Raw genomic sequence first — 22,225 nt, 5'->3', positions numbered from 1 at the left:
TCTATTAGGTAAAAGTAAAGGTTCCCCTTGCACACATATAATGCTAGTCGTTCCTGACTCTAGGGGGCGGTGCTCATCTCCATTTCAAAGCCGAAGAGCCAGCGCTGTCCGAAGACGTCTCCGTGGTCATGTGGTAGGCAAGACTAAACACTGAAGGTGCACGGAACGCTGTTCCCTTCCCACCAAAGGTGATTCCTAATTTTCTACTTGCATTTTTTACGTGCTTTTGAACTGCTAGGTTGGCAGAAGGTGGGACAAGTAACGGGAGCTCACTCCATTACGTGGCGCTAGGGATTCGAACGGCCGAACTTCTGATTGACAAGCTATATAAGTGCTATTGCTATTTTTTCCCCCTTCCTTCCTTCTGGGGTGGCACAGGGTTTAGAATGCAGTATTGCAGGCTTACTCTGCCCACTGCCAGGAGTTTGATTCTTACTGGCTCACGGTTGACAGCCTTCATTGCTCCTGAAGCCAATAAAATGAGGACCCAGATTGTGGTTGTGGGGCAAGAGAGACTGACTTAGGACTGTAAAGCACTGCAAAGTGGTATATAAGTCGAAGTGCTGTTGCCAATTTTTATTCTCCCAACCAAATCTCCCGGGTCTTCTGCCCGGGAGATTTCAAGGGTGCCGACGGGGCCTCTTACCTCAAAGATAATGGATTGGTTATTCTTTTTGAGGTAGAAGGCAAAGACGTAGGTGTACATGAGCGTGGCACGGCACTGGCAGAGGACGTCGACCGCTTTCTTCAGGAACTGGACTTCGATCCAGGACATGTTGTGCTGCTGCATCTCCTCCATCTTCTGCTTGACTTGGGCGTAGAGTTTGTGCTCAAAGCGCAGGCTCTGCATGTGGTTCATGTAACGGTTGCAGTAGAAGAGGTACCTCTGAAGGGCGGCTCTGGAGCGCTGCATTGGATTCCCCATTAGCGAAATGGAAGAGCGAGAATTAAAGCAGGGCAATCCCCAGGGGATCCCCCCGAGGGGGGAGGGGGAGGGATTCCCCCAGGCAATGGGGGACGGGGAGGCAAGCCTTGGCCTCGTTCAGCAAGTTCTCCAGGGGAAGCTCTGAACATGATACACCCCCTTCCCCCCCACCCCCGGGGCCACCACCACCGCCTGACCCAAAATCCCCTGCGGCACAAATCCAAAGTTAACAAATAACTTTTGAAGTGGCTCCAATTTCATAAGGTCAGAGAGAGACCCGAACAGATTTTTGAGCTTGCTTGCTTGGTGGCAAGATTTTATTTAGGTGCGGATGCAGAGGGGAAATCCAGCAGGTTCTGGAGAACCGGTAGCGAAAAGTTTGAGTAGTTTGGAGAACCGGCAAATGCCACCTCTGGCTGGCCCCAGAATGGGGATTTTGCAGTATCCTTCCCCCTGGAGTGGGGAGGGACTGGGGATTTTGCAGTATCCTTCCCCTGGAGTGGGGAGGGAATGGGGATTTTGCAGTATCCTTCCCCCAGGAATGGGGAGGAAATGATGATTTGGAAGTATCCTTCCCCAGGAGTAGGGAGGAAATGATGATTTGGAAGTATCCTTCCCCAGAAGTGGCGAGGGAATGGAGATTTTGCAGTATCCTTCCCCCAGGAGTGGGGAGGAAATGATGATTTGGAAGTATCCTTCCCCAGAAGTGGCGAGGGAATGGGGATTTTGCAGTATCCTTCCCCTGGAATGGGGAGGGAATGGGGATTTTGCAGTATCCTTCCCCCAGGAATGGGGAGGAAATGATGATTTGGAAGTATCCTTCCCCTGGAGTGGGGAGGGAATGGGGATTTTGCAGTATCCTTCCCCCAGAAGTGGCGAGGGACTGGGGATTTTGCAGTATCCTTCCCCTGGAGTGGGGAGGAAATGATGATTTGGAAGTATCCTTCCCCAGAAGTGGCGAGGGAATGGGGATTTTGCAGTATCCTTCCCCTGGAGTGGGGAGGGAATGGGGATTTTGCAGTATCCTTCCCCCAGGAATGGGGAGGAAATGATGATTTGGAAGTATCCTTCCCCTGGAGTGGGGAGGGAATGGGGATTTTGCAGTATCCTTCCCCTACAGCGCCCACAGAACCAGTAGTAAAAAATTTTTTTTTTTTTCACCACGGATTTATTTATGGGGTGGCTGAAAAAATGGTTGAGGCTGGGGAAAAGAGAGAAGGTGCTCCCTGCGTAACCCAAAAATCGTAGCAGGTGGCTCCCAGGGAGTCTGCCGCCTAGAGACAGTTTTCGCGATGAAAAAGATCTGTAAACTGCCAAGAATTCTTAAAAGATTGGGCGGTCTGTAAAATGGGAACAGAACAGCCTTTTTTGCAATGCTAAAGATTTAACAAATTAATCCCCCCCCCCCCCAAATGAAGATACATGAAAAGAAGATCTTCGGGGTAGAAGGGATGCAGCCAGAATGTCAAGTCATAAAAGAAGCCACATAAACAGCAACAACATCCAGTGTGCCAAGTCTACCCACAGCAAAAAAATCTCATTGCTTCAAGGAAAGAAAGGGGGAAAGCGTGACGGTCTTCAATGTCCTCACTGTACAGAATTAGCCAAGAACTCTGACATCAGGAAGCCATAAATACCGTATTTTTCGGAGGATAAGACGCACCAAGATTTTAGAGAGGCAAATTAAACAAAAAAGTTTTTGCACTCTGCAGGCCTCCCCAAAATGACCCGTTTCCCATGAAAACGGGCCCTTTTATTTGCCAAAAAAGGGGCGTGCATTGCCTGTAGGAGGCTTATCGAGTGCTCCTGGGGGCTAGGGGCAAAAAATGAGCAAAAACCAGCCCATTTTTTTGCTAATGTTTGCCCTCCCCGGCCCCCAGGAGCACTCTGGAAGCCTCCTAAAGGCTATGCACGGCCATTTTTGCAAAGGGAGCAGGGTTCCGGGAGGCCAAAAATGCTATATTCAGTCTATAAGATGCACCCAGATTTTCACCCCTTTTTTTGAGGCAAAAAGGTGCGTCTTATACTCCGACAATTACAGTAAATAGGACCACTTGTTGCGGGTTTCAGGCTGGAAGCTAAACCCTACTCCACAGTCTTCATCTGGTCAACCAGAGAGAGATCTAGCAAGCGGTCAGCAGCTTCTGGATGCAGAGGGTTGCCGAGAGTGATGAACTCACCTCTTGGGCATCTCTTGCTGCCTTGGCATCATCTTCGTTGTAGCGGTTGCAGTTGTACCTGAAAGAGGTTTGTGAATATGTAGATTTCTAAAACGATCCTTCTCGTTTGTTGTCTGTCGGGCCAAGTTCTGGGTTCATTCATTCGTCCGTTCAGTAGCATATTATTGTAAACAAGACAAATATCTCTTGTGTTGTCTTTGCTAGCCTTCAGGGCCTAACAGCTGACTAGAGAGGTGTTTCTCAACCTAGACCAGGGGACAGCCACCTGCGGCTCTGGAGCCGCATGTGGCTCTTTCATCCCTCTGCTGCGGCTCCGTCACTCAAAATATGCATCATAACCGCCCATGTGTGATACCTGCCGGCATGGGATTTACTGAGCTTTTCAACCCCAGGTAGGTCAACCATGGATAAATCCAAGAAAAGAAAACTTTCAGAAGAAAACAGAACAATTCGTTCAACTACATATGCTAGTTCTCTGGCCGCTCAGGAAATAGTCATGCACGGGAAAGATTTTGTGGCTCCCAGTTTTCTTTTCTGTGGGAAACGGGTCCAAATGGCTCTGAGTATTTAAGGTTGCCAACCCCTAATCTAGACAAGTGGACTTCAATTCCCAGAATCCCCCAGCCAGCAAGAAGAACCACTTCAGGTCCAAAGCATCCTTCTCAGGATGCCAAAAAAAAAAAAGACAGGAAACAGAAGTGAATTTCAAATCCCACCATGCTGAGTTGATCGTTCAGCATTTCTTCAGCTTATACGGAATGCTTTCTCCACGGAGGACTTTTGAATTATTCACGCCACACTTTCTTGCACGTGCTGGCTGGGGAATTCTGGGAGATGAAGCCCATGCAGCTTAAAATTGCTAAAAGGTTGAAACAAACCAGGCTAGGACTTCTCTGAAGATCCTATTGTCTCATCGCAGAGTTTTGAAAAATATTGTTTTCCATCAATTATGCAGCAATTATCTATTGAGGCTCACCCTTCAGACAGAAAAATGTTGCTAAGCATCCAACACAGTGGTGGGTTGCAGGCGGTACGCCCTGGTACGGGCGTACCGGAGCCTGCCCGGAGCACCGGATACCCACCCGCCTGAGCTCCTTACCTGTCCTTTAACGCCTTTGGCGCTTCCGCGCAGGCGCATACAACACCTGCGCGATGCTCCGTATCGGTTGGGATGGGATCCGGAACCCACCACTGACCCAACAGCTCCCAGACCCCCATAAGCATTTATTTAAACGTACCAGGCAGATCCATGCGGCTCCCATGGGCCGAGACACACCCAGCAAAACTCTGCTTTACAATTCTGGTTCCGACAGACCATGTGGTTGCAGCCGCCATCTTTTTCGATGGTCACGTGGCATTTGGGACACTCCTGCAGACAACAGGAAGAGGGGCGAGATCAAAAACCAGCAGGGCGTTATTTTTCTTATTAAAAAAAACCCCATTATTATTAATCACCCCTATTATTAGTGGAAGGGAGGGGCGAAATAAGACTTAAGGGAGATAGTCAGTGGAGGGCGGATGAAATTAAAAGGATCTTTGGATTGCAGATTTAGCCGCCAAACGGCTTCCCACCCACAAAAAGTTGCTCTCTTATAATGAGAACCCAACCAGTAAGAATTCCACTGCTTCCAGCTCAACTTTTATAGAAAAATCCTCATGTGGTATGCGCCTGTGTCAATTAGAAAAGGTTCCCCTTGCCTTCTCTTGAGGCCATTTTTCACCCTCCTCGGGTTCCAGAGGCTTTATAGGAGCATGGGGAGGGCGAAAACAGCCTCCCCCCCCTGGGAGGCTTCAGGAGCTGCCCTGGTGAATTTGTTTCTGGTTTGTCCGTAGGGCCATTTTTAGTCCTCCGGAGCCTTCAGAGAAGCCTCTGGAGGGGTGGGGGAGACTGTTTTCGCCCTCCCCAGGCTCCTATAAAGTCTCTAGAGCCTGGGGGAGGGCGAAAAAAGCATGCCAAAAATGGGGGGGGGGGTGTTGCTGGTCATGCACACTGCATTATGGGTGTGGCACACCCGCGCACGACCCCTCCCCCGCGCTCCCCCGGTTTTGGTACGCGAGCCAAAAAAGGTTTGCCATCACTGAGTTAAGACAATACTGCCTGATTTTTTTAAGCAATTAAAAACAAAACAACAACAACAATCCTCAAACCAGGCGCAATAGATATTGTTCCTTTTTTTTTCTTTTTTTTGGCTCTTCACTCCTTTGAGTTGGAAAGAGAGGAAACCAAAGAGCTATTGTTTACAGGGAAAAATGATCACTCCCTATATGCAAAAGGAATGGTCAGACTTCACAGAACGTTCCTGTAAGGGAGAAAAGAGACTCTGTTATTGTGAGGGGGGTCAAGCCAGAGAAACAAAATACCAAACCTTTGTGTTTGCCGCAATCCAATTCGAAGTTTCACTGTCATCATCACACTTCTTAATCCATTTCTTTAACCACTATCCGGGAAAGAGAAAGAGAGAGAAAAAAATCACAATTCTTCTAAGGGCACCATTCCTTAATTAAGAGTTTATCAGATGGAAGGGACTGTCACTGCGTTAATTGGTTTGCCTACTTGAGCTTATATTCTGAGTTACACTGTAAAAATGTTTTCTTATCTGACAATGACTTATTGCGCATGTTTTCATAATACGTCACACATTCTTGTACTTTCCTTCTGATCTTCCGTTTGCCTGCCGGAGGAGGGGGGCAACAATAGCTCTTGCCAAAATGTAAGAATTAGATAGTAAGATTTATTTTATTTTTATATGAAAAGTTTGTTTTCATTAGAACATGTTCTCGGGTTTTATTTTCTGCTTATTCGGAGATATGCTTCTTGGAAGGGCTGACGGTCCGCACCTCGTTAATCGAAGGTGGTGGTGGTGGGGAACTTCCCCTCCTTCACAGGGACTGCCTACAGAAATATGGGACATGCCCTCCAAGTTCTGTACATGACCGTCTAAAAGCAAAAGGAAGCAGGCAAGAAAGGGCATAGCAGAGTCTAAAACAAAACATCGTACAGAACGTAAAGTTTACAGCTGTCGCAAAATTCAAACTTCCTGGCCTCGTAGATGAAACCACTAGCTGAATATATACAAATAGACTCGTATCCTCTTGAGAAATAATTGTAAAAAAAAATATTTACCCTGTTTCCCCAAAAATAAGACCTCCCCGAATAATAAGCCCAATTGGGCTTTTGAGCACCTGTGCTAAAATAAGCCCTCCCTGAAAATATTGCAACACGGCAGCAGCCATGCTCGCCACCTCCTGCACCCCGTGAGACCTCCCCGAAAATAAGGCCAAGCGTTTATTTGGGGGGGGGGGGCTGTCAAAAGAAAATAAGACCCTGTCTTATTTTGGGGGAAACACGGTACTTATTCAAACCAATTCAGGTCGAAAACATCGCCAAAAAAGCAGTATGAAATAGTTAGGAGTGAGTTTCAAATCTCACCATGCGGAGTTGATCGCGCATTTTCTTCAGTTTATACACAGGGCTCTCTAAGCAGAGAACTGTGTGTTTGTTTGCTCACCCTGTTTTTGAATGGTTCATTCCAACTTCCTTGGAAAAGAGCTAGGGGTGGGCCATATAAACTATGACATGGGTGGGGCGATCTGAAGTGAAACCCTCTGGCTCTTGGCCTCTCCTTCGGAAGCCATATTTCCCAGTTATCCTATATTATCCCCTTTCGTGTACTGCTGCTGCTCTGCTGATCCCCTGAAGCAGGGGTGAAACCCAGCAGGTTCTGACGGGTTCTGGAGAACCGGTAGCAGAAATTCTGAGTAGTTTGGAGAACCGGTAGTAGAAATTCTGAGTAGTTTGGAGAACCGGTAGTAGAAATTTTGAGTAGTTTGGAGAACCGGTAGTGGAAATTCTGAGTAGTTTGGAGAACCGGTAGCGGAAATTCTGAGTAGTTTGGAGAACCGGTAGTAGAAATTTTGAGTAGTTTGGAGAACCGGTAACAGAAATTCTGAGTAGTTTGGAGAACCGGTAGTAGAAATTTTGAGTAGTTTGGAGAACCAGTAACAGAAATTCTGAGTAGTTTGGAGAACCGGTAGCGGAAATTCTGAGTTGTTTGGAGAACCGGTAACAGAAATTCTGAGTAGTTTGGAGAACCGGTAGTAGAAATTTTGAGTAGTTTGGAGAACCGGTAACAGAAATTCTGAGTTGTTTGGAGAACCGGTAGTGGAAATTCTGAGTTGTTTGGAGAACCGGTAGCGGAAATTCTGAGTTGTTTGGAGAACCGGTAGTGGAAATTCTGAGTAGTTTGGAGAACCGGTAGCGGAAATTCTGAGTAGTTTGGAGAACCGGTAGTAGAAATTTTGAGTAGTTTGGAGAACCGGTAACAGAAATTCTGAGTAGTTTGGAGAACCGGTAACAGAAATTCTGAGTAGTTTGGAGAACCGGTAGTAGAAATTTTGAGTAGTTTGGAGAACCAGTAACAGAAATTCTGAGTAGTTTGGAGAACCGGTAACAGAAATTCTGAGTTGTTTGGAGAACCGGTAGCGGAAATTTTGAGTAGTTCGAAAAACTGGCAAATGCCACCTGGTTGGCTGGCCCCCGGAGTGGGGTGGGAATGGAGATTTTGCAGCATCCTTCCCCTGCCACGCCCACCAAGCCACACCACACCCACCACGCCACGCCCACAGAACCGGTAGTAAAAAAATATTGAATTTCACCACTGCCCCGAAACTATAATATTTTTCTATACTGCCACAGGTGAGATGTACCCCAGAAAGCTGAAAAAGCTCACCTTGCATTTAACAGGATCATGCCAGTTTTCGCCACAGTTAAAACTGCAACAAATGTTTAAAATGGGTTTTTTAGACAGTTTTCCAGTTAAGCAATACTTAAAAACAGCGGAACGTTTAAGATACAGAGCTTTGCCCTAACCCTCAAACTTGATTTATGACCGGCAGTCAGCAAACAGTCTGCCTGTCCTCCCGAAAATATTCAGCAGCCCGTGTTCACTTGGGTTGGCTATCAGAGGAAGCCAAGGCTGATTTCCCCCCCACCACGCCAAGGTCCCAAAATCTAACCTTGGTGCTCTTTTGTCATCCAACCTGCTTACCAAAACTGCCGGCCACATTTACAGCGAACAGGCTTAGCATCAGGATACTGTACTTTGACAACATGGTGGCAATCTGGAGCAGGACACCATTTTAACAGTCGATTGCACTGCAAGAAACAAACCCGTTAGCACAGCCTCACTGCTTTCCATTGGGGAAGGGGGTGGGGGTGTTGCAGAGAAGGAAGGGACAGATTGTACTGAAAGATGTCTTGTTAAGAGTCCATCCTTCTCTTGCCAGAAATCCTTTATGCAAAGCTCCATCGCAGTGGAGGCTACCCTGCTGATATTTTCTCTTCGTATTCAATGATAATTGCACAGATTTAGTTAGAAGCAAAGCCATAACTTGTCCCAAAAGGTGCTTTTCCTAACGGCAACTGGACTTTCTCTGGGTTTTTTTTCCCCCCTTTGAAAACGTTTCACGTTTCATCCAAGTAGCTTCTTCAGTTTTACTTCGATGAAGCCTCGTGGATAAAAAGCAAAGGAAGGAGAGGGAAAAAAATAAAAGAAAGTCCAGTTGCCTTCAAGAAAAAAAAAAGTAAGTTAGTTCAGTTGCCTTTTGGAAAAGCGTCTTTGGACCAACCATGTCCTTGGATGATTGAGATTTTCCATAGACAAGTCTTAAAATTCTGGAATTGTTACATTTGGGTGGCACCCAGTTTAGAAAGGTTGAACCAATCATTTCATTTCTCCAGAAGCTTTCCAACTTCCACCTGATGTAATTCACAAGTAAACAATTTATCAGTTTACTCTTTGTTGGAACAAACTGGAAGTCAGAACGAATGCATGCACAGTGGGGAAAAAAATGAGGGAACCCTAGAGGTTCCTCCTAAAGACTTCCAGCCTTCTTCATGCTTCCTTACTTACTTAGGATTTAAATAAACGAATTCAGAACTGCAAGAAAGTTGCTTTGGAGAAGAATTGCTATAATCAATCAATCAATCAAAATAAAGCTGGAAGGGAGCTCGGAGGTCTTTTAGTCCTGCGTGATCTCTTGCACACCTCCGAAAGCAGGGGTCAGCAACCCGCAGCTCTGGAGCCGCATGTCGCCAATCAGCTCCACAATTGATAGGGCTTTCGGTTAGGACAGGTAGAGGATGCTGCACTAGGAGGAGACTCTATGGTTGGGAGGGGGAGGAGAGAGAACAGGACCGGACTTCCAGTTGGCAGAGGAAAAAGGATGCCACGCTAGGAGGAGACTCTATGGTGGGGGAACTGGCCTTCCGGTCGGCAGAGGAAAAAGGATGCCGCACTAGGAGAAGACTCTATGGTGGGGGGAACCAGACCTCCAGTCAGCTCCAGAATTGAACAGGGGCTTCCGGTTAGGACTTTTGTGGGTCTTTAGGTGTTTAAGTTTGCCGACCCCTGTCCTAGAGTTTTGAAGCAACCTACTTTTAGCGGATCTTATTAGCATCCACCTAGATCTAATGATGAATTTAACAGTCCTTTTGCCTCATTAAAAGGAGATGAGAAGCTACTAAGTGGTTTTTCCTCCAACAATCAAACAAACCAAGTGGCTAAAATACTTCTGTAAAACTGTGGCCTTCACAGGGACAGGGATTTTAGACTGGGAGCCCAAGCAGTATTGTGGCTTTTAAAATGCTCTCTCATTAGAGACAGTTAACTAAAGACACTCGCATCCGTGATGAGTACCTTGGCCATGAAACGCTGAGAGGGGAACGAAAAAGCGAACACATATTTAAACATATCTAGGCTTTTAACATATCAAGGATTCCTAAAACACATGAAAAAAAATTCCCCTATACTAAAGTCACCTTAGCATAGAGTTTTAAACCGAACACTCACCTCTACAAAACTATTAGTTATTAAATGCTGGTACTTTAATTTAACTTTTGAATCTGTGATCAGGCGCCTGCAAAGAGAAGAGAAAGATAATATTCCATTCAGAAAACCTTGTTCCCTTTTAAGTCCAAGCTTTTAATGTTTTCAAGGAAAACAAACAGTCTCACTTAGCAATAAAGCCTCAATATTTGAAGGAGTGGCTCTCCCCAAACTATCTTGCCCGTGCATTGCCCCCTCCCTGAGGAGATGCCAGCAACGACTCAAGTCAAATGCCAGGCCAAAAAAGAATGGGTTTGACTGAGGCAGTTTAAACTCACAGGGTTTTAATCAGACTATTTCAGATTAACGAATCAGGAAATGAATGGCTCCACTGTTTATATAGGAGTTACACGTGGGAACACCAAACTCCCCTGCAGTAATCTCCCCCCACCCCATTTAACATGCAAATGCTAGAATCATCGTTCCTATCACCCATCTCCTCCCACTTAGGACTGCATGCCTTTGTTGCTTATGTCCTTACAATTTATATTGTTTCTTGATTGTTTATTTGTCCCCTATGACTATCATTAAGTGTTGTTTGTACCTTATGATTCATGATGAATTTATCTTTTCTTTTATGAGAGCACATACATCAAAGACAAATTCCTTGTGTGTCCAATCACACTTGACCAATAAAGAATTCTAGTCTATTCTTTACATATTATATTTTATTTTATTCTTTCAATATTCTATTCTATTCTTTCCATATTCTATTCTATTCTATTCTAACTCCATTCTATTCTTTCAATATTCTATTCTATTCTATTCTATTCTATCCATATTCTATTCTATTCTTTCCATATTCTATTCTATTTTATTCTATTCTAATTCCATTCTATTGTTTCCATACTCTTTCCCTATTCTATTCTAATTCCATTCTATTCTTTCAATATTCTATTCTATTCTATCCTATCCATATTCTATTCTATTCTTTCCATATTCTATTTTATTTTATTCTAATTCCATTCTATTGTTTCCATACTCCTTCCCTATTCTATTCTATTCTATTCTATTCTATTCTATTCTATTCTGTAAGAGACTATTGGGAAAGGACCTCTGAAGTCACAAGAGTCCTGAGATGTTAACAACGCGGTTAACCCATCCCTCCACAGACGGTGGAGTCAAGCAACCGGCGTAAAAGCTCAGGAAAGGCAAGCATTACTGAAACTGCGTCAAGCGCAATACTTACATAACTGTATTGTCATCAACCAAGATATCACAGCCGTGAGCCGGGCATGAGATTGTCTAGCAAGGACATCCGAGAAACGATGGGAAGAAAGAGAAGACAGGAAAGAACACATCTGATTAGTTTAGGTATTGAGGTCTCTAAAAAAAAAAACCTCTAGAGAAGCATTCCCACCCCCACCCCCCAAAAAAATTCCAGACCAGTGCAAAACTGTGTTTTGTTTATTTTACTTATATTCCTCCAGTTTTCCCCACAACAACCCTGGGGATTTAGGTTGAGAGAGACTGGTCCAAAGTCATGCAACTGACTTCTGTACTTAAGGCAGGACTAGAACTCATAACCTCCTGGTGATTGGCTCAAAGTCATCCAGCTGGCTTTCACACCTAAGGCAGGACTAGAACTCACAACCTCCTGGTGATTGGCTCAAAGTCACCCATCTGGCTTTCACACCTAAGGCAGGACTAGAAATCACAACCTCCTGGTGATTGTCCCAAAGTCACCAAGTTGGCTTTCACACCTAAGGCAGGACTAGAACTCACAACCTCCTGGTGATTGTCCCAAAGTCACCAAGTTGGCTTTCACGCCTAAGGCAGGACTAGAACTCACAACCTCCTGGTGATTGTCCCAAAGTCACCAAGTTGACTTTCACGCCTAGGGAAGAACTAGAACTCACTGTCTCCTGGTTTCTAGCCTGGTGCCTTGACCACTAGCCTCACAATGCTTTCTTTCTAAGTATCTCCATAGACATTTAACCACTAGTCAAAACTGCCTTTCCTTCACCCGGCTTCCAGAGGCTCTCTGAGGTGGGCTTCGGTTCCATGCTTCCCTTCTCCCCATAGATCTTAATAGGAGAGGCCCAAGACATGCCAGCAAGACCCCACCCGGCTTTTCTCAGCAATGTCTCAAGTTTCTACTGCTGGTGATTTCTGAAAAGTGCCAACAATACAAATTCTCAGCTGCTTCCCAATATTTTTCTTTATTTGTGTGTGTGTGTGTGTGTGTGTGTGTGTGTGTGTGTGTGTGTGTTTCATCCAAGGAACAGTTGGAGGATGATGCAGCCCTTTCTTTAAAATCTTCATTTCTGTATAAACACAAGATGGGAGACTTTTACCTGTCCCATGCCCTCCTCCATTATTTTGGTAGTTAAATATTCACTCCAGCACTGCATGCAAAACTTATGTCCACACTCCAAGCCAGTGAAATACTGCAAAGACAAACCGTTGTTAGCGTTATTCGTTTTCACAGCTCTGAAACTGGACGGTAGCAGCATCTTTCTCAGGTCCAGAATAACACAGCCCAACCATTGAACCCCATGGGCTTCGGGGGAGGTCTCCCACCTCCCCCAAGGGTCTGCCCCAAATATTCATCCCAGCAGCCACTGACCAGGAAATGCACACAGAATTCCTGACCCCCTAGTATCCCAATCAGGCTGCCACCCTTCCTGCGCTTTTCGCACTAAAACAATGTAATTTAAGATGGCTAATGAACAAGCTGGCATATTTGCCAAAATCTCCCATTAAGGCAACATATTTAGAACATGTTCAGATGTTGGAACTTTTAAGCCCTGCTTTATATACTTAGAATAGAATAACAAGAGTTGGAAGGGACCTTGGAGGTCTTCTAGTCCAACCCCCTGCTTAGGCAGGAAACCCTACACCACTTCAGACAAATGATTGTTCAATCTCTTCTTAAACACTTCCAGTGTTGGAGCATTCACAACTTCTGGAGGCTGATTAATTGTTCTGTCAGGAAATTTCTCCTTAGTTCTAAGTTGCTTCTCTCCTTGTTTAGTTTCCACCCATTGCTTCTTGTTCTACCCTCAGGTGCCTTGGAGAACAGTTTGACTCCCTCTTCTTTGTGGCAACCCCTGAGATATTGGAACAATGCTATCATGTCTCCCCTAGTCCTTCTTTTCATTAAACTGAACATACCCAGTTCCTGCAACCGTTCTTCGTATGTTTTAGTCTCCAGTCCCCTAATCCTCTTTGTTGCTCTTCTCTGCACTCTTTCTAGAGTCTCCATATCTTTTCTACATCGTGGTAACCAAAACTGAATGCAGTATTCCAAGTGTGGCCTTAACAAGGCCTTATAAAATGGAATTAACACTTCATGTGATTTTTATTCTATCCCTCTGTTGATGCAGCCTAGAACTGGGTTGGCTTTTTTGGCAGCTGCTGCCCACGGCTGGCTCCTATTTAAATGGTTGTCCACTAGGATTCCAGGACACTTTATCCCTATCTACAGCATCTGCCAAACCTATTGGGCAATCCAGCACCTCTAATATTCTGGGGGTACAAGGATAGGTTGTCCTCGACTTACGACTGCAATTGAGCCCAGAATTACAGCTGCAAGTTGTTGCAGTCGTAAGTTGAGGCACACATGTGACCAGAAGTAATTTCCTGCGTTTTTTCAGTCGCCATTTAGAAACAAGTAAGTCATCTCCCAGGCTATAAAGCACTGATTCCGTGGCCATTGTAACTTTGAATACTTGTTTTCCGACTCTGCTGCTCCAGAAGCTCTGCAATCATTTTGAGGATCGCGAATTTCAACCATCTTATGTGAGCAGACCTACGTGCCTCTAAAGCCCCGTAGGTGGAGCATGTTTAAAGGTCTTTGAGAAGCAGAAATCGGATCACAAGACAGGCATGATAAGCAGAGAGAGACAGGAAAGGGAAACGAAATTAGGGAGGTATTTAACGAGGGGGGAAAAAAACCCAGAATCATTGGTATGTAATCATGTCTCTTTTACTGCAGAAGAAAAAGGCATTTGAACATCTCCGTTAACGGGTAGCTTCTCGCTGCATTCTTCTTCTTTCTCCCTCAAGATTTTAGAGATTATTTATCTGGCATTTATTGGTCTATTTGTGCAATCCTGGGTCTTACCTTTTATCTATAAGAGGACTGCAAATTACACACAGATACCGTATTTTTCGGAGTATAAAACGCACCTTTTTCCCCTCAAAAAAGAGGCTGAATATCTGGGTGCGTCTTATACACTGAATGCAGCATTTTGGGCCTCTCAAAACTCCGCCCCTTCACCAAAATGGCCGTGCATAGCCTTTAGGAGGCTTAGAGTGCTCCTGGGGTCCGGGGAGGGCAAAAATGAGCAAAAAACATGTCATTTTTGGCTCAATGTTCCCCCCAGGAGCACTCTGCAAGCCTCCTAAAGGCTATGCAGCCCTTTTTTATGACAAAAAGAATGGGCCGTTTTTGGGAGGTCTGCAGAGTGCAAAAACCTTTTTAAAAAATTTGCCTCTTCAAAATCTTGGGGCGTCTTATACTCCGAAAAATATGGTAGTTAAGGAAATATATCTATATGTATATATTCAAGTTATATAGGTTGCACAATTTGGAAGGCACTCACCGAATTCGGATAGTTGAGATAGCAGATCTGACACGGCATGTCCTGGGCAGATGATCTGGTATTCATCTGACGTGTTCGAGACTTTTTACTAGGATTAATGACGTGACATTCCGCAAAGAGCTTCTCCAGGTTGCCGTCAAAGTACCTACCCCAAGAAGAATGAAGCTTAATGAATAATGATGATCATAAAAAAACCCCACCTTAAAAAATAATCATGCTGAAAACAATTCCACCCAGCGATGCAGGAGCTCCGGGGCCTGTATATAAACTCAAACTTTCCTGTGTCTAAATTCCTCTGTTAGCTAGAAGAGGCAGAGGGTCTTGCTTATCTAAATTCACAAAACTGTTGCTGGTGTTTCTGTTTTTAAAATGGCAAAAATAGTAGTAGGCCACCCGGCTTCAAAGGGTCATTTCAGGGCACAGATCCCTGTTGCTGTGTAAGCAATCTAAAGCAGCGGTCCTCAACCTGAAGCAGCTTATGTCTCTATGCCAATTGTTTCTATTAAATAAAATAAAAATCCCCTTTATCTCATGTTACAAATATCTTAACTTTATTCCACAACCAATTCCAAACTGTTAGCATCTTTGGTTAAGGATGGGCCGCATAATGGTGCCACACACTTTTTAAAGTATGTGGTGAGAGATATGGAATTATACCACCCAGGTTGAATTTATGAATTGTGTAAGGAATTTTTCAAAAGAACCAAACCATGTAATTTTCCAATAACTGGCCCAAAGAAAGACACATTTTTCCTCCTCTCCTCCCAAGGGACCTCAATGGGCTTCTTTGATTTCTAAGTAGCCTCAAATGTCAAGGGCCTGGCTCACAAACATAGCCCATGTTCTACTCCTTATTTGTTTGAAGAATGTAAGGATCACGAGAGTTGAGTTCTTGCTATTCTGGCTACCCAGGAGAAAGACCAAGTGATTATCAAAGAGTTATTTTTTTTTCTGATCGAGTTTCTTTAACTATATTATTAGTCAGCTGCATCATTGCCTCATTGTAGCAGGATGGAGAACCAATTTTAGGAATGCATTTCTAACCAATAATGCATACGTTGCAATATTTATTGTGAAGCTTTCTTGATGGCTGCCTCCAAAGGAAGAAAATAAATAAACCCCTTACATATAATCGCTTGAGAACAACAAACTTCTCCTAGCCAACCCCTTGACTTTTCTGCCCATCCGGTCATCGACTACAGGACTGCAAAACTTGGCAACTTTAAGACCGATGGACTTCAATTCCCAGAATTCCTCTGCCAGCTATGCTGGTTGAGTACCGTATTTTTCAGAGACGCACCTTTCCCCCCGCCCCCCAAGAGGGTGAAAACCTGGGTGCATCTTATATACTGAATATAGCATTTTTGGCCTCCTGAAACCCCACCCACTCAGCAAAAATGGACATGCAGAAGGTTTGGGAGGCTTGCAAAGTGCTCCTGGAGGCTGGGGAGGGCAAAATCAAGCAAAAAATTGTTTTTTCTGCCCCAGCCCCCAGGAGCACTCTACAAGCCTCCCAAAACTCTGCATGCCCCCCCTCGTTTTGCAAAAAATGAGATGTGCAGAGGGTATGGGAGGCTTAAGGAGCGCAAAAACCTTTTTAAAAAATCTTCAAAATCATGGTGCGTCTTATACCTTGGTGTGTCTTATAGTCTGAAAAATACGGTAATTCTGGGAGTTGAAGTCCACAGGTCCTCAAAGTCGCCGAGTTTGGGGATTCCTTGACCAAAACCAACCTCCAGTCCATGTACACACAGAGGAACCCCCCCCCCCCCAAACACACCCAACACTTACCTCTCCATCAGCTTTTCTTTATCCCAGTTGAAATGGCTGAGGAGTATCCTGGTGATGGTGGCCGGATTCTAGAAGAGGAAGAAGGAAAGTCATTTTAAGAAATGGGAGCAGCAGCTCTGCCCTTTCTCCCAAAACTTCATTCCCACCCCTCCCAATTATGTCTGATATAACCGGCATAAATATTTCAAAGGCAAATCCAAGTTGAAACCAGTTGCCTCCTCAGCGCTGGTCAATAATGAGCAAAATCTAAAATTGTGGAACCTGAAAATTTTCTTAAGGCACTTTTCGCTGTGGAATATGTCTCACAGAATTCCCCACTCCGCTAAAACACACTAGAGACTAAGGATACTTGTGGGCTTTCTGAGCTTGGTGGTTTTCTTCCAGATGTTTCATGACCCAACTAGGTAACATCATCAGTGTCAAAAGGAAGTGGGATTTGCAGAGTGGAGAAGGAGGACTGCTGTGGGGTCCTTGGTAATCTCTGAGCTTGTTTTCCTTGCAGATTACCAACTAGGTAACCTCATCAGTGTTAGAAGGGGGAGGGGGGAGGATTGTGGGGTCCGTGGTGTTCCTGGGTGTTGTCTTGCAGATGTTTCATTTCCCAAACTAGGGCTAGAAGAGAGTGGGGGTCTGTGGAGGAGGAGGATTGTGGGGTAGCTTGGTTTTTATTCTTGCAGATGTTTCATCATTCATGTTAGGTAAGAAAGCTCCCCGTTAGGAGAGCGAGTGTGCAGAGAAAAGTAATGAGAGTGGTGTTGGAGAACACAAAAACCAGCATACAGGGACACCGAATAGTAAAAGGAATAGTATTTTACTTATGTGGAAAATAGAGATATTCAGAGTTCAATTTACACACGGTTCAGTCAGTCAGTTATCCATCGAACACAGTCCAGTATCATATAATCAGTTCAGCACATAAAGCAGCTAACAGTAGCAAAACTCACAGTAACTCACGATAGCAGTATTCACCGATCAGCATCTAACAAACAGAGAGCTAACAGTCATTCTGGCTCCCTCTTATGGCTGCTTGAGGTAACAGCAACCAATCACATTACAGCAGTACTTAAAAGCTACAGTACTACCATCATGGTTTATATATTGCTGACCCAACTGTTACATTCCTAACAATTCAGACTAGGCAACATTATCAGTGCTAATGCAACAATCTGCAGGAAGACCACCAAGCTCAGAGAGCACCAAGGACCCCCCATTTTAACCCTGAGCTACAAATAATTCTCTTTTATTGGTAGCTGGCTGGGGAATTCTGGGAGTTGAAGTCCACAAGTCTTAAAGTTCCCAAGTTTGGACACCCCTGCCCTAAATACACTAGATCTAGAATGCTTGGCTTTAATTCATTTTCTTTTTTAATACATTCAGGCAATGTTAAGACCAGACTCCAACTCAAGAATCTGACTACCATGTTTCCCCGAAAATAAGACAGGGTCTTATTTTCTTTTCACGACCCCCCCCCCCAAATAAGCACCTGGCCTTATTTTCAGGGAGGTCTTATTATTTTTGAGGTGCAGGAGGCGGCGAGCGTGGTCACCTCATAGCTGCTGCTGCTTTGCAATATTTTCGGGGAGGGCTTATTTTAGCGCATGCGCTCAAAAGCCCGATTGGGCTTCTTATCCGGGGAGGTCCAGGGAAACAGCTTTAAAAAAATAATAATCCAGATTTTAAGTTATTCTGAATGTTCCATGCTATTTACATACTCCACAGATCCCAATGAAACGAAAAAGGATTCCTAGTACAGATTTCCACAAATAGAAAGGCAGGTAAGACATATAAGTATAATCCTCTTAGCTATTAAATGTCAGTTTAATGTTTCATTGTGCAACTGGGCTTACTGTTGCATAAGTAAAGGACCATTCTCCAGGCACAACAAATAGCTCAGCCCAGCTGACACATACCAGGAACATTCACATCTCATCATAAACAAAATATCTGGGAAATTAAGGCTTAATGCAAGCAAAGCAAGCTCCTGCATGCAATAAGGTAGCTCCCACTTCGCTCCTCCTGAAAGAGGGAGCTGTAGAACCAACCAGAAATGCCTTCTCTAGTTTACCTATCCACCATGGTAATCTCTGGCAGAAGAATCCAAACCAAAGGAGGACACACCAGAAAACCAGAATTCTTGAGAGATTCCACCCAATCATGACTTACAAAGAAGCCCCAATATTTAGAGGATTGAGATTGAGGTTTGTACAGAGGAGAGCAACAAAGAGGATTAGGGGACTGGAGGCTAAAACATATGGGGAACGGTTGCAGGAACTGGGTATGTCTAGTTTAATGAAAAGAAGGACTAGGGGAGACATGTTAGCAGTCTTCTGATATCTCAGGGGTTGCCACAAAGAAGAGGGAGTCAAGCTATTCTCCAAAGCACCAGAAGGTAGAACAAGAAGCAATGGGTGGAAACTAATCAAGGAAAAGCAACCTAGAACTAAGGAGAAATTTCCTGACAGTGAGAACAATTAATCAGTGGAACAGAAGTTGCCTCCAGAAGTTGTGAATGCCCCAACACTGGAAGTCTTTAAGATGATGTTGGATAGCCATTTGTCTGAACTGGTATAGGGTTTCCTGTCTAGGCAGAGGGTTGGATTAGAAGACCTCCAAGGTCCCTTCCAACTCTGCTATTGTATTGTATTGAGATATAAGCAGTGTGACTTTGGTTTTTGTGATATTTGGCTTTATTTCACATTAAACAGCATTTACAATGTGAGTACAGGTAGTCCTGACTGCTCTTTAGAAGGTCAGATCCTGAAGAAGAAACTCAAAATACTTTGGCCACCTAAGGAAAAGGAAGGACTCACCGGAGAAGAGCCGAATGCTGGGAAAGACTGAGGGCAAGAGAAGAAGGGGATGACAAAGGAGATGGATGGAGCCACCGAAGCAGAGCTTAAATGGACTCCAGAGGATGGTAGAGGACAGGAAGGCCTGGAGGAACATTGTCATTGCCCTTTATTCAGAAAAAAAAGTATCTTTCAAGGATTTATTATTCATACAATAACGAAAAGCCTTCCCAACTTGGAAGAGTTTAACCTCTGCAATTTTTGACTTTATTCAGAGATGTAAGTATGTAAAAGTAATTAAATGTAACATCCATATGATGGGCAAGGATGCCACTATATTTGAACATCAGAGAATGCAAAAGGAACAGGAATACAGTCTGATTTAAATATAATTCGAGTCAATTTTTAGGATATGTAAGACAAATATGTCTGTAAAATCAGCTCTGGTGAACAAGTGGACATATCCGCATTCAGTTTTCTTGGCAAATATACAGAAATGTTTTGCCAATGCCTTCTTTGGGAATTTTGTTTATTACTTCTCAAAACAATGAACTGACCAGACAATCTTCCATCAAGTTTACATGAAAGATAAAATTTGGATGTTGAAACGATTTCATTCGATGCTAGCAACCGAAGCATTTTTTAAGAAAGATTCCCCCCCACCCCTTACAAAATTCTCTCCAGAATTCAGGACAAATGTCACAGGCCTTCACTAAATACAGCTAAAAGATCTGTTTAACTCTACTTGTTAACCAAAAGTCCTACCTATTTAGAAAATATTTGCAGCCTAAAAAAAACACATCCAAGTTCAGTCATTTTATTCTAAGGCAGCATGTTACATAACACTTCTTTTCTAGTTAGATCTGTGCTAGCATGATAATCTCTGTACTCTGTTGCTCTAAGACTGTGAGTGATTAAAGAGAGAGAGAGAGAGAGAGAGAGAGAGAGAGAGAGAGAGAGAGAGAGAGAGAGAGAGAGAGAGAGAGATCAGATGTCCAGCCCCCGCAGACAGCCCTTCTGAAGTTAAAAATATATCCAGGATCTGTAAGGCCGTTTGAACATTACAAGCGATAGCTTCAGTAATGGTATTAATTTCTGGGACGGCTGTCACAATTAGTTCCGGCTCTATTTTACAGCCACAGACACTAAGGAAAGCTCTGCGTGAGTGGAAGAAGCTTCTTGGGTGAGAAGCAAAATGTCTTCAAAGAAAAACCCAGAAACTCCAGTTGCCCCTTGAAAAATAGCACCTTTGGGACAACCCTGTGCTGGATGACCGAGAATCTCCATAGACATTTACCATAGAGGTGGTGGCTTTCCAACTTCGTTACAAGAGTTCTCCACTGTTCTAACGTTGCTTCCTCTCCCCAAAGAACATCAGCTGTTCACTTTAATCTCAAAATGTTCACTTTAATCTCAAAACTATGTGAAAGCCCAGTTGGCTCAAAGCCCACCCGTCACATCATAGCTTAATGAGAAACCTGCAGTTCAAGGCCAACCACCAAACCACCATTCCCCCCCCCCCCCCGCATCAACATATTGCTTTCCGATTCGCTACAAAATATAAATGTAATCGTTCTCACAGCCAATGCTATCAGAGGAGAGGAACGTTAGTCCACTTTCAACCCGCTGTAAGAAAAGAAAAGAAAAAAAATCCAGCTATATAAAAGGTAAATAAATTGAATGCAGGCTGACACAGAGGCAGCCACAGTGTTGCAATTTGTGCAAACTTGAGTGTTGCAATTTGCAGGACCAGGAAATCCTTCCAAATATTCAACCTAAATAATCAGGGTTATCGATTTCTGAGGATGTCATAGCAATAATGAAATCATAACCCCCTTTTTTTAAAAAAAAAAAATCAATACTTTCCCATTTGGGATAATATTTAGGCAGAGTAACACACTTGGTTAAAATCAAAATCTTTGATTTTGATACAATCTGCTACATACAGTAAATTGGCACACACACACACATTATGAATTAGTTCACAGCTGGATGGAATAATCTTCCACTGAGGGTCTTGAACCAAAACCAACCTCCCTGGTCCAGACAGATGTTTTTTTTCAAGTTTGCAATCTCGGGCAGAGAGTCAGCCAGCTTCCTTGCCTGCGGCAGAATTCAAATCTGAGTCTCTCGACTCCCAGCAACTCCAATGAGAATGGCAGAGAGAAACGCTTATTGCTCGATAGGGGAAAATTGCAAAATAAAAATCTCCAGTAGATTAAAAACACCCAAGTGAAAACAAATGGCTTCACATCAGCCCAGTAATAGTTTTAAGTGTTACTGGGTTGTTTTTTATTTTAATTTTAATTGGAAGAATTCCAAATGTCAAAACTTACCTCAAGTCACTTACGGAGCCTATGTACAAAATCAGGTCGTCCTCAACTTACAACAGTTCAAAGTTACAACGTCATTGAGAAAAGTGACTTGTGAGCGTTTCTCACACTTACAACCGTTGCAGCGGTCATGAGATGAGAATTTCAGATACTTCGCAACTGATTCACATTTATGGCGGTTGCAGTGCCCTGGGGCCATGTGATCACCTGACAAGCCAAGAGCCAGATTCACTTAACAACGGTGTTGCTAATTTAACTGTTGCAGTGATTCACTTAACAACCGTGGCAAGAGAGTTTGTAAAACAGGGCAAAATTCGCTGAACTGTTTTCACTTAGCAACAAAATCTGGGGCTGAAACTGTAGTTGCAAGTCGAGGAGTACCTGTAATGCCATTATTAATTAATCCTCTGTAGCCAGCATGTGGTTTTTACTTTCATACATACGGAGCAAAGAAAAATACAGAGAACCGGTAGCCCATCAAGCCACGCCCACAGAACAGGTAGTAAAATAATTTTTGAATCCCACCGCTGGGCACCAGGCCGTACATACCAAACAAACACACTTCATATTCAATTTTCTTCTTCTTTTCCGCAGCCTTTAAAAAATAACAATAATAAGGCAAATGAAATGTTCAGAGGCTTCGGTGTTTCCAAAATATTAAAACATGCTTTGGACTGCAAAGAGAAATCTGGCCCACATTTCATTTAGAAGGGCCAAAAACACAGGCTTAACTTAGCATCTTTTGCATTAGGTACTCCGGAAGACATTAA

The 22,225-nt window shown here is 43.9% G+C and overlaps 1 protein-coding gene across 1 annotated transcript in view; it reads right to left on the bottom strand.

Moving 5' to 3' along the window:
* The window catches only part of ARIH1 (ariadne RBR E3 ubiquitin protein ligase 1), a 31,332-nt gene that overhangs the window by 5,025 nt on the left and 4,082 nt on the right, over window positions 1–22,225 (bottom strand). The window contains exons 2-12 of the mRNA XM_081964642.1: window positions 16,334–16,401; window positions 14,543–14,687; window positions 12,290–12,382; window positions 11,182–11,237; window positions 9,957–10,023; window positions 8,154–8,260; window positions 7,836–7,878; window positions 5,472–5,543; window positions 4,344–4,474; window positions 3,106–3,163; window positions 647–907 (exon numbers count right to left, since the gene is read on the bottom strand). Coding sequence (XP_081820768.1) covers window positions 647–907; window positions 3,106–3,163; window positions 4,344–4,474; window positions 5,472–5,543; window positions 7,836–7,878; window positions 8,154–8,260; window positions 9,957–10,023; window positions 11,182–11,237; window positions 12,290–12,382; window positions 14,543–14,687; window positions 16,334–16,401 — 1,101 coding nt within the window. The remainder of the gene's footprint in view (window positions 1–646; window positions 908–3,105; window positions 3,164–4,343; window positions 4,475–5,471; window positions 5,544–7,835; window positions 7,879–8,153; window positions 8,261–9,956; window positions 10,024–11,181; window positions 11,238–12,289; window positions 12,383–14,542; window positions 14,688–16,333; window positions 16,402–22,225) is intronic.

The sequence above is a fragment of the Natrix helvetica genome (genome assembly GCF_964273705.1).
Source record: "Natrix helvetica genome assembly, chromosome: 12".
NCBI classification, from domain to species: Eukaryota; Metazoa; Chordata; class Lepidosauria; order Squamata; family Natricidae; genus Natrix; species Natrix helvetica.
This window is presented reverse-complemented; position numbering and strand designations above follow the sequence as displayed.